The following is a 17,814-nucleotide window of genomic DNA, read 5'->3' as shown; positions in this document are numbered from 1 at the left end:
ATTTCAAACCACTTCATTTGGAAATTAAAAGAAAGTTAAGGGACCCTTAAATGTAAGCCTTACCTTCAAGAAAATATAGTATTCACGGTGTGTATGTGTTCGACTCAATCTCTTGCAGCAGTGCAGTTGTCGTAGCAACCAATACCAACAAGGGACTCCGTCACACGCATCCTTTTTACCCATTAGCCACCAGGAAGCTCCCATAAGGCCTCTCGGTGGCTAATGCACTCGTCGGGGTGAGTGGTGCCACTGTTTGCAGAGCACAAGAGGTGGGCTGTTCGAACACGACCAATCACAGCAGCAGAACCACCTCAACGGTTCAAACTGCTTTTAAACTTCTTCTGCAACATTTCTTTACGTGTTAAAACACATGCAGCCACTCCAGAAATTCATTCTGCTCCAAACAACAAGCCGAAATGATTTACAACGAAGGAGAGAACAGGGGCTTGTTTGGACGAAAATGTTCACCTCTGAGTCGATGGTGAGGCAATTACGCATCATTAATCTCATACATGATGGTAATTAGATGTTATTAATCAAAGTAAAGAAGAATTATGCATTGTTTCATGCTGCTGATTTAATGATACTAACTAATAAAAACAGTTGATGGTCGGTTTGCCAAGTGCCCTCCAGAAAAGATACGAGGTGAGAGCTTGTTGATAAATGTTGGGAAACTATTGTTGTACTCAGACACACACTGAAGAATGTTATTTACATAAAGAATGTGTGCTTCGGGGTGATGATGATTAATAATAAATCCCATTTTATCAACCACATTATCAAACTTCGCACAGAACACCAACCTGGTGCTAGAGTCTGTGTGTGTGAATTGTTTTTGTATCTACTCATACTCTAATCTATTTCCCCCTGAACACACACACACATAAATACACTCTATGCATGTGTCTATTTGATGTCATTCATGTCTTATTCGGTGTTATTATCATTTTACATGTTGTTGTCTCTGATGTTCCATACCCCATGTTGCAATAGTTTATACAGCTGAGAAGTCAAATCCAGTTCTTCACCACGATGTGAGGATTATCTGCTTTTCAGTTTGAATATGTTTGGGTTTCGCTTGGGCAAAATGTTTGAAGACATCTCTGGGGCTCTGGGGAAATTGTAATGGGTATGTTTGACCATTTATTGACATTTTGTACGCTTATGGATACTGAAAATAATCATTAGTCACAGCCCCCGACACGGAAAATATACAGTATATACACACTCACATGTAAACAAAGCATATCTAGTGTCAGTCTTAGACCGTCTGCCTCTTAGAGAGAAGTTTCTGTGTCACCCCGGTTGAGTCTGGTATAAAGTTGTCATCTTGTTCTCATTAAGAGGCTGGAGAGAGGGAAGAAGAAAGTGGGGGAGGAGGCGGAGGAGGAGAAAGAGGGCTAGCCTGGAATAAATGAGGTCATCACTAACACTCGCTCAGGAGGAGGGGGTCGGCCGGGTGTGGTTCGGTGGAAGAAAGACGTCCCTCCATGTGTGGCACAGTGAGAGATAAGAAAGGAAATCTCTCAGCATATCAGCATGACAGTTATATTATATCATTATGTGTTCTGCAGCGCTTCCAGTGATGGAGGTTTCCCTGGTAAAAAAAAAAAAAAACTTGACAGGAAGTGCACAGGAAGTAATGCATTTTGTGTTTCTGGCAACAGCAACAGCGCTTTGAAATCACTCAGTTAATATAAGTAATACGTTTTTGAAACATTGTGGAACATTTTCCCTGATAGTTTGTTTATTTGTGTACCCGTTTTTCCTTTTTCTTAAAATCATCTTTATTATTTCCATTTTTGGTCCATTTAATTACTTATATGCTACTACTGTTCACCTGAATGTGTGTATATTATCCTGTTGCTTATTATATAAATATAAAAAGGGGGGGAGGCAGCAGTTTGAAGAACAGGCAGAAATGCATGAGCAGTCATAGCCACTACAACAGACACTTCCAAATCCATCTGGCTGTTGCTGGCTGATATAAGACTTTTTTTGTGTTTTAACCAGCACACATGTTTTGGCTGACCTCTCATCTATCCCAACCATGTTGTTATTGGAGGAGTTCCATGCAGTCACCGTTCCAGGCCAATATCCTTCTCACAGCAGCACTATCTATGGTATCTATCTCCCTAGATGGCTTCACAAAGAGGTTACAGTGTTTCCTTCTATAGTTTGCTTTGTTTCTGTGACATTCAGGCTCAGGTGGCACCAAATAACAGCACCGAGACACCTGAAAACACCCCTCTGTCTGCTCTTGTTCCAAGACAAATGCAGCGTGGTTCATAATCTAGACCAAGTAGGAAATGACAACCCCGAAACACGAGGAACTATGGGTATGAGAAGGCCTGTCCTGACATCATTTAAAAACGGCAGCACATAAAAGTTGGTTTTGCTGTACGGACACATGACCCTCCAACACAAAAATACCCCTCCTTTTCCCGAAACCACTGGTTGTGAATCTGAGAGAAATCTCAATATTCAGCATCAGTCAGCGTATGCAACAACAACGCACAGTGGGATTCAGTTTCACAGCCATCTCTGTACGTCTGCACTCAGAAAATCAATATGAGCTACACACACAATAAACGGGCCAAATACAGAGACATGAGATCAATACGTGTAAACACTTGAGTGTTTCTATGGGTGTCAGCTAAAACAGGCTCAACACCGTAAGTGAGGATGAGGAGGGCAGCCGCGAAAGGGACGATGATTCTCCGCCGTGATGGACTGGCAGCTTGTCTGGGATGTAACTCCATTCTCGCACCCTGTGCATGCTGGGAGAGGTTCCAGCCCGCCGCCATCTTTCACACAATATACAGTTTGACAAATGCAAAAGGATGTTACAGCAGAGTCCCCCGCCAGCTTCCTCATCTGTTACGACCTGAATGTGTTTATAGGATGCAAAGTGCATGACATCTCAATTCGATGCTCACTGTGGAGTGAAGCGTGGAGCGGGGATTATCCCCGATGCATTTCTTGTACCGACTGAAATGCGTTCGTACCGCAGTGTCAAAAACAAGTACCAGAAGCCTGAATCAAATGTTTGCTAAGATTTTGTACTGATCTTAACTTGTTTGTTTGAATTGGGGATTATTTTGGTTTGTTTTGCTTTCAAAATTGCAGATGGGCCAATTTCCATATTGTTAACCCTTTCTGTTCCTGATTAAACATCAAGCACAACTCTTATAGCTTTACAAATCAATTCATCACTCAAAATGTTTTATGTTTTATACAAAGAGAGCCTTGAAGCAAGCAGCTCTCCCAGTAAATACTGCTATGTTGTTCAGCAGCAAGGGCCTGACTTTATGGGACAGGACGCTTCACTTGCAGGGATCAAAATCACACACACACACACACACAAATATGTGACCAGTAGCCTGCCTGTCTGTCTGTCTGCTGATATTCTGTGACAGGACAGACAAGGCTGAAGGAGTTGTTTTAGGAAACTCCTCTGGGTTTATTTAACCTCGTGGCCCCCTCCCGTCTGTCTGCTCGTCTCCTACACTGCGAGCGGCGTCTATATTCAGCCCGGACCAGGATATCGTCTGGATCAAGTGCAAACACACAAGCAAACAAGTAAACTCAATACGGCAAACGCAGAGTTCAGAATGAGAAGAAGTCGCCTCCACCCAAAAAGAACAAACACACAAACAAAGAGATGGGAGACTAGTCGTCCACTTTAGGTAACTCTAATTCTTAAAATATGGAAAATCAATAAGTAATAGAGGTAAAAGTGTTCAAAGTGTGACAAACAAACAAATATGAACAGTTATAACAAAGGAAGGACACAGAGCTAAAAACTCTCTGTCTTTCACACACCCAGGCACCACACTGACCGGGGCCAGACTTGTCAGTGATGGAGTAGCGGCGGGTGCAGCTGTGCGGCACACCCTGACAACACACACACACACACACACACACACACACTCACAGGAATGTGGCGATGGCACAGCTCAGGTGCCATCACTCAGGGTCGTGACATCGCTGCAGGAGTGTATGTAGGGACAACCTGTCACCAGACACCTGGGGTATGTCAGGGAATGTGTGTGTGTGTGTATGTGTTGGAGTGTATGACAGAAGATGACAAAAATGTGTGCGCCTCTGTGTGTATGTGTGCATGAACGTGTATAATCTGACAAGTATCTATGTGCGTGCTCTGGCAAATGCATTAAGTGTGTGTGTGTGTGGTGGTGTGTGTGTGTGTGTGTGTGTGTGTGTGTGTGTGTGTGTGTGTGTGTGTGTTGTGTGTGTGTGTGCTATAACTGAGCTGGAAAGTGTGTGCAAGCTAGTTAAAGCTCCACCCCAATACCCTTGGACAACAACAGGATAAAGATCTGTCTGTTCAACCAAACATACATAGAAGTGTACATACATATACACTGCATCTGTGAACGTTCACTGCTCACTTTGTCAGAAGAAGCACTCAGACCCTTCTCTTAAGAATCAGTACGACCATGTGAAAACACCAGTCATGCCTTAAATATGTTACATAAAGATCCAATGAAATGGGCACTTGAACTTCCTGGAAACAGTGGTGAGCTGGAGCTGTGGTACTGTGTGTAATTACCAACCAATGAAGTCGTCATAAAACGCTCAGTCTGACCTTTCTGCTCATCCAATCGAATCAAACTGCCTGTTTTCATAACTAGTTGCTAATTGGTTCAAACTTCAGTGTAAGTATGGAACGATTATCTTTTTTCATCTTTAAATAACAAAACCTATATTATTCAAAATGTATCCATTGAGAACAATAGACTTTTTGAACAGCCGATATTTTTACACGCCATTGTGAGAAAAGCTTAAGTTTAATCAATAAACTGAAGTGAATTCCACTCGGGTGTCCAGGTATGCATGCTGGCTCACTTTTATGGCTGACTGGGGGACGTAATGGAACTGTGCCAGTTAAGAGGCTGCTTGGCGAAAAGATTTACTGTGTGCAAATCGTCATGAATTCTTAAGTTAGTTTGCTTGTGAAAAGTTTAACCCATGGCTAGCGGCTAACTAAGCTGAGTGACTGTTGCTATGGTTACTGCAGTATAATAAGCCCCACACACCGATTTAGGCGAGTGATTAAAGCGCTGCAGTATGTTTAAAGGTGTCCATTGACACAATTTTAACGGACACCTGCCAGCCAATCAGAGACAAGTATTTTCCATGACCTCAGCATGATGACAATCAAACGGACGAATGCAGATCCAGCCGCCAAAGAGCGCATTCCTGCCAGTGGCCGGAGGTTAATAAAGGTCACAGGAACGTTTATGTATGAAAGGCAGTCTGCTCACTTAGTATGAGAGGTGAAAGAAAAAGGAAGAGGAGGAAGGAAGCACGATGAACGGATGGAAAGATGGCATCTGGAAAAACATTCCTTAAGTCCGAGGGCAAGCCGCCACTTTTCCTGGCATGGGATGATACACGCACTACACAAAAAGAGACGCACGCTCTTACACTCCATTTTAACAGATGCAGAGGCAGCGACACACACACGCACACACCCCCTCAGCAAAAGCACTAAAAATGTACAGCGTATATACTTGTATTCCCAAGACGAGCGCTACATGCAGCCTGTGTGTTTCATTCCAGTGTAAGCTAATAAAAGTGTCCTTGTGTGATGGGCCAGCCATTCCTTCCAGTCTTTAAAAAGCTCCTGTGGAATGGCAGGGATGAGTCACAGCTGCCAGGAGACCACCAGTCATGTTAAGTGAGGCACACGGAGTCACCCACACTCGCGTACGTGCTTCATATTTCCCTCTTTTCTCGGGCCAAGTCTACACTTACACGGATTCATGTAAAAAAACATCTGATTCCGTCAGTTTTAGGCCTCCATCCACTTTCCATCTCGAGTTCTCCACCACTAAAAAACACTTTAAAAAACTGAGATCTCTCATTATCACATGGACACAAAAATGTTGCTTCTGATGTAAAATCATCATGTTCAGACGTCTCTTCTGGTTCAGTTTCTTAACTGTAGTTTTGGTGTCACTTGATGAAATTACAGGGTTGCAGGATGATTTCTGATATTTGTAGACAAATTAAATGTATTTCAGGGCTGCCAAAGCCACTTTTAAATTGGTTTATAAAGACACTGCACAAGTTGTGTCGAGTCTACATTATCAGAATTACTTATTCATAATTAAAAACTGGAGTGAGAGTCGGAGTGTATGTCGCTGTATATGTGAAACACACACACACACACACACACACACAGATCAACAAGATGGAGGTCAAACAGCTGTCAAATACAGAGGTTGTGTCATTTTGTCCCTCTGTGTCATGCTTTGTCTGCAGCCTTTGTCTTCCTTCTGCAGTGCACACACACACACACACACACACACACACACAAAAACCCACCCCCACACTAACCAGCGGTGTTTTAACAACATCACATATTGATATTGCTGGACACAATAAAAGAAAAGCCCGGCTTCATTTAATTTCCCCACAACAGCAGCTGCGCTTAACATCACGAACAACACCGACTGTCATCATTAGGTATCTCCCTGGGGTCAGAGGTCACACAACACCACCACTACTGCACAGAAGCTGGATTCATCTGCGCACACTTGTGCTCCAAGCCTGTCCACACGGCACACACTCCGAGACAGCCACACAGCTGCTCTCAGTGGAAACACACCATGAAGTGACACTGGGATTCTCTCTCTCTCTCACACACACACACACACACACACAGAGAGAGACAGAGCAGGGATGAGGGCCAGCTGAGACTAAGAACTGTGGCTCAGAGCCCCACTTTCCACTGTGTGCTGTTCTGGCTCTACCAGACTGCAAACACTCAGTCCTGACTCACACAGTGGGATTTAAAAAGGAGTCAGTTTGCTGCCCATCAGTCGGCTTCACCAGTTGATCGAGGCCGCACCAGTGACCCTCTTTCACTATAGCATGTCTCTCTGGACTTCAGTCAGTGACAGCTTTTGCAGTGTGTCCAGCACTGTTGGCTTTAGTTGGACCTTATCAGTGGCCATTCAGCCAATGAAGCCTTTTGGATCAGCAGTGAATCAAGTGATTTCGCAAGTATAAAACGAAACTCTACTGTGCTGACTGCAACTTTTTACCGTGCTAGAAGAACATGATAGTAAGGCGACAAAGCCTGTGATAAATCTGCTTTTGACGCCACTCAGTCGGGATCAGCTCAGTGTGCCGGGGCGTGTAGTGCCAAGACTCTGAGATCCAGCCTTAGAAGAATACATACACAGCCCACCAGAGAAATACTTTTTTTTTCTGACCAACACACACCGGCTGTGTCGCATTCCTTTTGGGCTGCGATTGGCAGAGCACCAGAAGGCTGTACATTACCTGAATAGCTGCTGGCTATATGGCAGGCATAACCCAAATCCAGCTCGGCTCATTACCACAGATTCTGCCTCAGAGTGCGTATCAATTCCACAATAAGTCCACAATGTGCCAAGATAATCAGGCGAAGATGAGATTTTAATCACCGAACAAAGAGCAAAGCGGGGCCAACATCTTGCTGCCTCCAACCATCTCGCCGTTAATGATTCCGTCCCGTGCAGCTTCAGCGGGCAGAGGACGGCACTCCTGAGGGCAGGAGGAAGTCTGATCAAGAAGGTTTTATTCTTTGATTAGATATTCCTTTACCGACTGTCTATTTGTATTTCCTCAAGTGGTTTCATCCACAAATTGACCCAATTATTGTGGTTCTCTGATTGGATGAAGGTCAATAAGACCAAAACACCTTACTGAATTAATATGAAACAAGTAGAGAGAGAGTGTGTGGGGTATCTTCACTGATCTAACTCTAATTCTAGGCTGTGTTTTATTCAGGTAAAGTTTTTGTATGGCTTCTACAGTATGTCACCTGACTACTTCAATGTGCATAATTTGAAGCTAGAAGCCTAGAACAATAAACTAGAAGTTTAAGACAAGTGCATTTAAGCAGGATTTTGTGACATCTGGGGACATGTGGTCTAATAGGAAACTTACACAAGTGTGATATGGAAGCGTCCCAACACTGTGAACCAACTTTTCAGTGGAGTAGCATACATCTTGGGTCCATTAGTTAACTGAAAGGAACAGTATTTGCATATAAAGGACTTTTAATTCTGTAATTGAACGTTTTTTGCACAATAATATATCAGTCATGTAATTATTCAAAGAGTATTTTATGTCTTAAATCATGTCTGAACATCTAGCAAGCAAAACATTTTTTGGGTGTGGGACAGTTCTTGAGTGTTGGTGGGCAAAAGAAGCTATTTAAAACCACCATCTTTAGCTCTGGGAATATGCTCTGGGCTTTTTTCACCATTTTTAAAACTAAAAAAAGAACAAATAATTGACTGATTAATCAATAATGATCATTTTCATTTGATTTCTGTTTTATTACAGCCCTGCTACGCACATCTGGCTGCTGATGGAAACGCTGAATGTTACTCAAGATTGATTGAACTTTTAACCTTTCACTTACTGCAATTCAGAATTACATTTTTTAATCCATTTGTGTGTTTTTTTTTAAATATGTATGTTCAAACAGTCCCCCACAGGGTTCGGTGTCAGACCAGTGACAGCGGTGTAGATTTGTATCGGTGAGGCTGAAGACTTGTCATGTATGATATGTACACATTCTCTGCTATGGAAAATGCCTGTAGGGGCGAAAGAGGACTGATGACAGCTCATCATGAGGGTGACAACTACACACATCGGTTTACACGCATGCAGACACACACCTGGAGGTCTATAAACATGAGGTTGACATACTTGCAAGAGTGAGTGCTTACCACCAACAGCGTAAAATCCCTTTAAGTTCAACACCGTATCTCACAGTGCAGAGGTCACATTTTTACACGCTTCAAGTAGAAATTCTTACTTAAATTTAAGTTTTGATTAAGTTATATTTCACATTGGGGGCTTGAAATTTTTGCCAAAAACCTGACTAAACAATTTCACAAACTCTAGTTGCCTGTGAGAAAACAAACTTTATGCCCCTCAAATCTGATAATGTGTCGCAGGATTTCTGAATTCTACTTTCAATGGACCAACTCAGAGAATTATTGTCTGATGAGACTTTCTGTCATCAGGCATACAGTGTCAAATTAACTGTGTACTGGTACTGTATAATTACTGTAAAGAAATGAGTGTGTGGTTGAGAGGACTGGAATGGCATGTTAGTGCTACTGTTTCACGAAGAACCAGTCCCAACAGGATGTGTCTGCTTCCATAATATTTGTTTTCTGTTTTGATTTACATAAGAAAATGAGCATGATGATGAAAAGTTACTATTCCTGTCTTTTACTGCTAACATTAGGGCTGACGCATCTTATTTTGAAGGATCGTTTGGTTTACAAACTATCATCAAGACTAAGAATATCAGCAATTATGCACATTTAAGATTGAACCACATCACAGACACATTTGGTGTTTACGCTGCATTTGCAATAAAGAAAGGCTCTGCAGAACTAAACAGTTCTGTGACACAAACGTTTATTCAAATCCAACCAGTCACCTTAAGTTATGCATGCAGGCCTCTCAGCAAACCTCTCTTTTTTTTGTTTAATGTAATTTCCTCATGTTAAGCGAATAATGATCTCTTGATGCAGAATTACACGTACTTTGACACCTTTCAGTCTTTTATGGGAATCTACTGAAATATCGAACCACAGAAGAGAATGTCAGCCTGTGACCTCCTGGCTGTCAGTCAGGATGAGCTTCTCTCTCTCCCTCAGATTGTACCAGAGGCGATGGATGAACCAGGTCGAGGATTGTCAGGGATCTGACGCTGACAAGTTCAAGGCCTGAAGTCAGACCAGTGTAACTAACTTCTGACTAACTTCACATGCAGTGTAAAAAAAACAAAAAAACAAGTCATTTACAAAACCAAATCAGAGACCAAATTCCAGTTCTCCACTTCTAATATTGACAGTTATATTTGATCTAATCTGCAGTGTTTGGACAAAATGTACAGAAATGTAACATTCCAGGGTCCAGATGTGTAAGGTGGATATGAAATATAAGGTGAGAGACGTAACCTTATTGTAAAACATTGATTGTTTAGGTAGTTTTTCCAATTTCATTGACAGACTTATTTTTGCAATTCACACAGCAATCTGTAAAATGGCAATCAAAGCCTTCAACTTAATTATAGATATCTATGAGAGATGCATTTTATTAGTATTTTTATCTAGATTTGAGTCACATGTTTCCTGTCCATACACTGATGCTGAATTGATATGCCAATGGCTAACTGTGAGAGTGTGCTCAGTTCCACAGTGATTCAGTTTCATAAAACTGTCCTACGTGCAGCTTTATAAATCGGATGAAAAGAATGTGTATGCACATTTCTTTGTATGAGTAGATTTTATGACTGAGTTTAATGCATCAAGCCCCAAGAGTGTCAAAGTCAGTGTTCAGCATCTCTGAAGCGAAGCACAGCGACCTAGACCCATTTTTTTGTTTTGCGTTACAGAGAAGAGATTCAAGGCTAATGTAAAGATAAAAAAGGCATTCGGAGATCAAAGACACGGTAAACTGTGCTATTAATTAAAGCTGAGAAACTGATTTGGGCTGCTCTGGTACACAATACATTCTCTTATCGGATTGGTCAGGAAGTACTTCCTCTGCCTAAGATAGCACCAGGAAACCTGAATACAAACCCTACTGTTTTTACACGATGGAACTGATAAATGACTATCAAATGCAGGGCATTAGTTCGTGTTCTAATGGGCATTTAACCCAGGACTAGTAGAGGTGTTGTGTGAATCGTGTAGCCCTGGGTTTAGGTTAAGACTGGGTTAAAAGTGTGTGTGTGAAAAGGGTTATTCCAGGGTCAACTCTTAGCCCTGTGCTAAGAACAGGCAGTGTGAAAAGTCATGTATGCATATACTTTAGCAAAACGCCACACCCTCGTTCCTAAGAGCCACCGTTCAAGAACCCAACACCATCCACATTAACACGGAGCCACGCTGAAAAGGATGTGAACCAATGAAGCCTCAGTCAGTGTCTTCACCATCGTTCATATCTAGCCACTCACCCTGTCTTTGTCATCAGCCACGTCGCAGAGTACGTCATCCAGGTCGAGGATGCCGCCGTCACCGTGCTCCAACCGGTGGACCTGCAGCCAATAGCTGGCATCCTGGAAAACAGGGCGAGAAGAAAGAGACATTTAGAACCACCAACAAAGGAAAATGAGGTGAAACCAGACAATGACTTGACATAAACTGACTTATGGCGTTTGAACAGCATAACGTGCATTACAATAGCATGATAATAAAAAAGAAAGTAAAATGATCGTCATTAGGCCACGTTAGCTGAGCAATCAGCAAAGACAATACGTATGTATGCAAATATGAGGGAAGTGAAACATGTAATCAAAGATTTCATCACACAAAGGAGGAGGATAGTGAAAAGTGCAAATGTCGCAATATTCAGTTTGTGTAAAAAGACAAGACAAATAGGCAGTATGAGAACTGATTAAAGGGCTGTAGAGTGACTTGACAAGCTGCACTTACAAGGAAAGAAAAAGATGTTTCTTAAATACTACACAAGTGTGCCTGTAACGTTTTCAGAAAGACACTTAAGCATGACATTCATTTTGTCATCGTTGGCTCTTAAAGCAGGACATCAGGGCCCTGAGGGGAATCCCTGCCATTTATGACTATTTATCAGTATTCATTCAAAAATGTAGATCAAAGTGCTTTAAAAACAGCACTGTGACAGATGGGTTAGGGCGATGAATAAAAAAAGGTATAATGTTCCTTTCATCATGGTAAACACAGTCATCAATGGGAACTACAGTTGTTAGATACTGACATGCAAAAACATGTGCACCAACATACACGTCGTACGCTCTACTGCAAGCAGCGATAGAGCCCATGACAGAATGAGCACAGCGCACGTTAATGCGAGGGCGCGTTTGAGAGACGTGTAGGTACTGTGAGCGTGTGGGCGGCCCTTTGGCAAAGTTATGAGTCAAGACGTGACTGTTTGGGTTCAACCCGCACACAGCAGCCCCGAGGGTTACAGCCTCATTACCCACTTGTACTGTTCCAGTCCACTGTAACAGATCACCGCAAAGGGCACCAGACACATTAGAGAGGGATAATAACACACTTCTGTTCTGTTGAACTAGCAAAATAACACTAGATAAAAGGCTTGCATAGGAGAGAGAAACGGGAGACTTTTAAAATAGCTAAATTGGTAGAGAGAAAAAAAGACCAAAGGGTGAAAAGAGGTGGAGGAAGACAGGCTGAGGTCCAGAGAATTTGTTATTGAGGAGTGCAAAAAAGTGACGTTTCATTTTGTTCAGACTAAAAGTGGGCTGCATATGTTCAATATTAGTGTGTAAATTTACTATACACTAAGTAGAACTACAACATGGATGCAAATATTAAATAACTTTATAAAACAACCTTTATTTTTACAAAAAAGTACCACCCACGCCGCTCACAGCTGACAGCGAGCATGAGCAACAGGGGGAGAAGACTTGTGGGAATCCTTTAAGACTGAAGGCTGAAATTACAAGCGGAGCAGAAGAGCCACAAAGGTGACAGGATGTAAGAGCAAAAGAAGAACCAAAAGCATTAGTATTTTCTATGTGTGGCTTGCTGTCAGCTCCACGCACAGACTGTCAGACTGCCGTGACAGATGTCATGGTTTGTGACAGCCTTTGTCACTTTGTGCAACCCCCGACACAGAGACCCTGTGGATTCCAGCTGATGGAGCTCAGTGTGAAAATGTGAATTTACACACAAATCTCTTCCCCACTGCAAAGGTGCTGTCTCCCAACAAACTAGAGGTTCTTTCTAGGTGTTTGGACTCATGGGAAAGGCTGTTCTGTATTATGGCATCACAATACACAAATGACTAAACCTACCATAAGAGTGACAAACTCTGATAGAGGTTAGAATCCGTAATCAAACATGGACAAAGCCTCTGTGTTGTAACTGTAAGTAGTATCTTTTTAACAAAACTGGGGTTCTCATATCATCACATGAAATGTAACTTAAAGCTTTGGGTTAAAACATGAACCAGATGGTCTCTCCAGATCAGAGCTTCTAGGAATCAAAGTTATGCTGTAAATTCTTATCAGACACAGAAATGCAGGTAGTAGCCAGCGTCCACTTGAACTATGTCTGTCAACAAACCAATGCCAACAGTCACTGCACACGGTTTGTGTGTGTGTAAGGGCTTGTTTTCAAGTTGCTGCTGTCTGTAATTTTCTTGTTTCCAAAGTAACTACTGAAAGGAAAACATGTCCAACAGTTCTTTTCACGGTCCAAAAGCTGTGAAGTGTTGTAGGAAAGGAAGCCACAAATTACTGGATTTAATCCAAATCAGCTACAAACGCATTTCAGTTTTTTTGTTTTGAAGGAGAACTCCAAAAAAACCTGAAAACCTAAACAAGTTGATTTATTACACTGAGAAATGAGATGTTCATTGCTTCAAATAAGTCACATGACTTACAAAACATTTAGCTGTTTTCATCGAAAAATAAAAAAATAAAGTGTACTTTAAAAAGCTGACATAAGGAAATCATGTTCATCACCACATACAGTGTATGTGTGTCACGTGCCCTAAGATATCTGAATGGAGCCTTACACGTCATAAACACAAACAACAATAAGACACAACCCCAGACTGGAGAGCTCAGGCTTTTATTAGCCTCAGGCCGTCCCCAGTTTAGATCTGAAGAAGTGGTGTTACTCGAAGTGTTGATGTGTGTGTCTGTGTGGGCTGATTATTTGTGGTGGTTGCCTATATGAAGTTCACATACTGGGTGGGGCAGGCCACATAAAACACTGTATAAAGTGTTTGTTTGTTAGAGTGTCAATCTGTGGAGCCAAGTGCGTGCGGTAAAAATAGCTCACAGCAAATGTCATGGTGCCAAACTTGAGACAGGAGACAGAGTCACATAGTAAACAAGCTTATAGTATACCAGAGACAGAAACACACACAGCTCTGATGAGGGCATCTCTGCTTAAGATGGATTTCCACCATCCATACGACTCATACACTTGACTCAATTACCTTTAATGCCTCAACTTATATTTGAAAAACAAACTTCTCACTTTCGCCCGTCTCCTAGGGGCCTAATTGAGATTCCCATGAAGCTCATCTGGCAGGCCCCTATCTAACGTATTCCAAAAAAACTAAGGACAGATCTGGAGTGAGATCAAAGACAGCATCGCCGGCTGTGGCCCCTCATGGGCCCAACAGACCTGGAAGCAGGCCAAGGCCAACACGCCGGCTGAGGGGAAAGCCCAGCACTCCATTACAGACGTTCCTGAGGTACTCACTGCTCTGCAACAGCACCATAAAAAGGAAGATCCACGAAGAGAGCCTGTGTCCACAACAACAGTATGCCCCCATGGTGTTGTACAATAATACATCGTATAATAGCACTCAGTAGATGCTATATTAAACATAAAAACGCAGTAAAGAGCTGTATGTACTGAGGGTATTTTACATAGAAACAATTAACTTTAATATTTTATCAAAGTTACACATAAGCCTCCACAATCCAGTATCAGTCAGGCTTAAGAAGATATTAGCAATCCCCTATATATGAAACAGACTCTTGTGTGCTACATTTAATGAAGGATTTTCATAGTCACGTTAATCATTTTTAAACTCATTAAATACAAATGAGTTTCTACTACTATGCACATCCAAGCTGTTTGCTTACAGCTATAAAAACATGTAGTTAGCAACCACGAGTGTGCTGTATTAAAAATAAAGTAGATTTACTGCAAACATGACAAACAGGAAGCAGAACAGACCAAACAAGAGATGGATAAGACAATTGTTTTAGTTTTTCTAACTTACAGTAGAATCTGTACTTTTTAATGTGCAGAATGCCAACGGGAAACCCCTTGCTGTTGTGTGGCATGGAAACAAGTTTACTCTTATTCATTTTCTCTGAGGTTGCAATTGAGGGAAGACTTCCGCCATATTTGAAACTGTCTAACTTTATGAAAACTAGGCTTAAAAAGCATCCCCTACAGGGTAGTGACAAAAGTTGGGCCAGAAGGTTTTGTTTGTAGCTCCGGAGAAAAGGTGCATGGAGGAGAAGATCATCATTGCAGATTCTGGGATTGCTCTTGATTCCAAGATAAAAAGGTGCATCTTTGTACAAAATCTGAAGATTGAAGGTTGTGTTTACGTCCATGTCAGAACTTATTAAAAAACACAATTCTGATCCACAAACCAACCCTGCAGAACATACAACAGCAGTCCTGCAGCACCCACTTAGCCTCGTTATAACGTACATTATTACTAAGTTGGGATTTGTGCATTAAAACAAAAGCGGTTGCACCAGACATACATTACAACTTAACTCTCAGTAACAACTAAATACTTACAAATGCCCCTAAGGTTTAATTAATTGCAGCCATTTTACAACACATTAAACAAGTAGAGCTCTAGTTTATTGATATATTTTGTAAAATCAAGCAAGCAAATCAATAAAAAAAAATTCCTTACAACGATGTGCTACAAAGCCAAGTGGCTCATGCCAGTCAGAAAGCTAATGCACAGTTACCACGACGATGGAACTCTTGGCTTATTTATGACTTCCAAAATAAATGACGCCCAAGTAATTGTGTTGCAACCAATTTTAGTAGCTGATTTAGTTACAAACTAACTAGTTTGTTAATAAGCCTCTAGTTTCAACTTTACAGCATAACTGAGGAGAGAACTTACATACAGCTGATGCAACCCAGTTCAGAACCCAACAAGCCTTTTCAAATCAACGCACTGACTCGTTGCCCAGAACAATAAGCACAGATTGAATTTATTATGACAACACTGATCCTGATCAATTCTTATACACAGCATCGGACTCCATTTTAACACATGTACAGCCATTGCACACCAAAATGTCTGTGGAAGATTTACACTCAGCCTTCCAGTCAGATGAGAGTGACAGTGAGGCTGAAAAGAACGTGAGTGATGGCGAAAAAGACGACGACGAGGAGCCCAATTACCTGGAGCTCGTCCAACTGCACAACAACCTGAAGTACTTTCAAGACATCTATTACAACAACGGACTGATAGACACAGAGGTAGGGCAATTATTCCATTATCGATTAAGTGCATAACTATTACTGTGTCAGTAATGACAAATTCTAAACTTACCAGAGGCAACATTGTGTCTTAAAATTGGTTTTTAACAGTACATGTTGAGCGAGGCTGGCCCGGGCTATGACTCTGACAGTGACGAATCAGTGCTGTCTCTCATCCAGTACCACCTGGACAGCGTAGATTCAGAGCTGTCTCTCTGGAACACCTTTATGGACAGTGTTTTTGAAGACGTGCTCTCGAGAAATTCTTCGCCCGAGGATGGGTCGAGCTCTGACACCTACGATTCCGCACTGAGCAGCATACAGGATTTTGTCCAGCTGTATGAAGAAGTAGTTTCCACATCTGTATCATCATCATCTGAGACCTCGTCCTCGAGTTCGTCTTCCAGTTTGTCCTCCAGTTCATCTTCCAGTTCATCCTCCAGTTCGTCTTCCAGCTTGTCTGCTGCCTCAGATGTTTCGGATGAACGTGTAACAAATGCAGACGATACAAACAGTGTCGAGGATGGAGGCGCAGAGGACGAGCTGTGAAGCTTGGAGCAACTTTCTAATAAATAAGTCCGTCCTTAACGGAACATTTTGTTAAAACATTTTAAAAGAAAAATTATAGTTTTTTTTAAATGACCGAATTCAAAGCCAGTTCAAAATGAGGTTGCCTTGAACAGACACAACTAGAGAGAGAGAGAACCCAAAAGCAGACACAGACAGACTGCGAAGCTCATTTGATAGGTAGCATGATTAAAGTTAATGCCAAGTCGTGAGTGGCCACAAATTTGCCCGAGACTGCACAAATCGAGGCCATGTGAGTTGAACATTTTTCAGCTTGAGCAATAAAGTTGTGCTTATCCTGAAGCCGCATGACTCCAGTTAATGAAAACTCAGTCTGGACACACCTTCACAAACTAATTTCACCAAAAAGTAACTCTCTTGTATTTGTGCTCTTAAAGAGTGCAGCAATGTTCTGTCAAATCCAGCCTGGTACACAATGTAAAACGAGTGCAAAAGCCTGTGTAGGCACGCAGTGTCCTTGGCAAATGTTTTGTTTTGTTATGTTAAGGTCTCTTGCAAATGACGCGATTGTGATGTACTGATGCGACAAGCAACACTTGAAACCAAACTGCTGTGTCCTGCTACATGTATCTCTTAACAGTTTGCTCCTACACCTACAGTCTGTTTTCTAGTAAAGCCATAAAACTTTCACAGAACGCTGCCCTGCAGTTGACACACATTAAGATTCGTTTCATATTCAGAAACACTGCAGTGAATCCTCTCTGGGAATCCTTCGCCTATCTAGCCTGCCTGCGGTGCTGCATTGATGCGGGTTTAAAGCAGATCAAAACGCATTTCTTGTGTAATGTGATTTGCAAGTTTAGTGTGACACCATTTGGTACTCTCCAGAGTGCTGCCCATCACTAAAAAATGCATTCCTTGCTCTCAATTTGGTTAGAATGAATGATGCAGAAAAAACACAGAAGATCTGAAAGAATAATTAAATGATTGTAGGTTTAGGATCCAGAGAAGGGAGGAGTTTTTACTTTAAACCGAGGCCAGATGGAGACTGAGAGGAAGTCACTTAAAGGCAATGAGATGGTGGAAGCTGCTACAATTAAGACAACATGACACTAATCTTGCGGTGACTTCAAACAAAAACACAACCTAACACAATCTGTGCCAACACATGCTTTACACTAATGAGTAATGGATTAGGAACATACAGTAGGCTTAATGTCACTTAATGTCCAGAGTGTGTGTGTGTGTG

General features: G+C 41.8%; 2 protein-coding genes across 2 annotated transcripts in view; one reads left to right on the top strand and one right to left on the bottom strand.

The window, feature by feature from the left end:
• LOC118334334 (partitioning defective 3 homolog) overlaps nucleotides 1–17,814 on the bottom strand; it is a gene marked incomplete at its 3' end in the record, with an annotated part of 217,835 nt that overhangs the window by 169,870 nt on the left and 30,151 nt on the right. Inside the window, 1 exon segment of the mRNA XM_035670221.1 lies at nucleotides 11,006–11,107. Coding sequence (XP_035526114.1) covers nucleotides 11,006–11,107 — 102 coding nt within the window.
• LOC118334336 (osteocalcin 2-like) lies at nucleotides 15,813–16,666 on the top strand. The gene is made up of 2 exons (XM_035670223.1): nucleotides 15,813–16,037; nucleotides 16,149–16,666. Exons 1-2 carry the CDS (start codon nucleotides 15,852–15,854, stop codon nucleotides 16,584–16,586), a joined length of 624 nt encoding a protein of 207 aa, XP_035526116.1. The 5' UTR covers nucleotides 15,813–15,851; the 3' UTR covers nucleotides 16,587–16,666.

Source organism: Morone saxatilis, unplaced genomic scaffold (genome assembly GCF_004916995.1).
Source record: "Morone saxatilis isolate NCDOM2014 unplaced genomic scaffold, NCSU_SB_2.0 Contig23, whole genome shotgun sequence".
NCBI lineage: Eukaryota > Metazoa > Chordata > Actinopteri > Moronidae > Morone > Morone saxatilis.
This window is presented reverse-complemented; position numbering and strand designations above follow the sequence as displayed.

Coding starts and splice junctions, on each gene's coding strand:
- LOC118334336 (XM_035670223.1), top strand. CDS start 15,852: ATGTCTGTGGAAGATTTACACTCAGCCTTCCAGTCAGATGAGAGTGAC. Junction 16,038..16,148: donor ACGGACTGATAGACACAGAG/GTAGGGCAATTA, acceptor GGTTTTTAACAG/TACATGTTGAGCGAGGCTGG.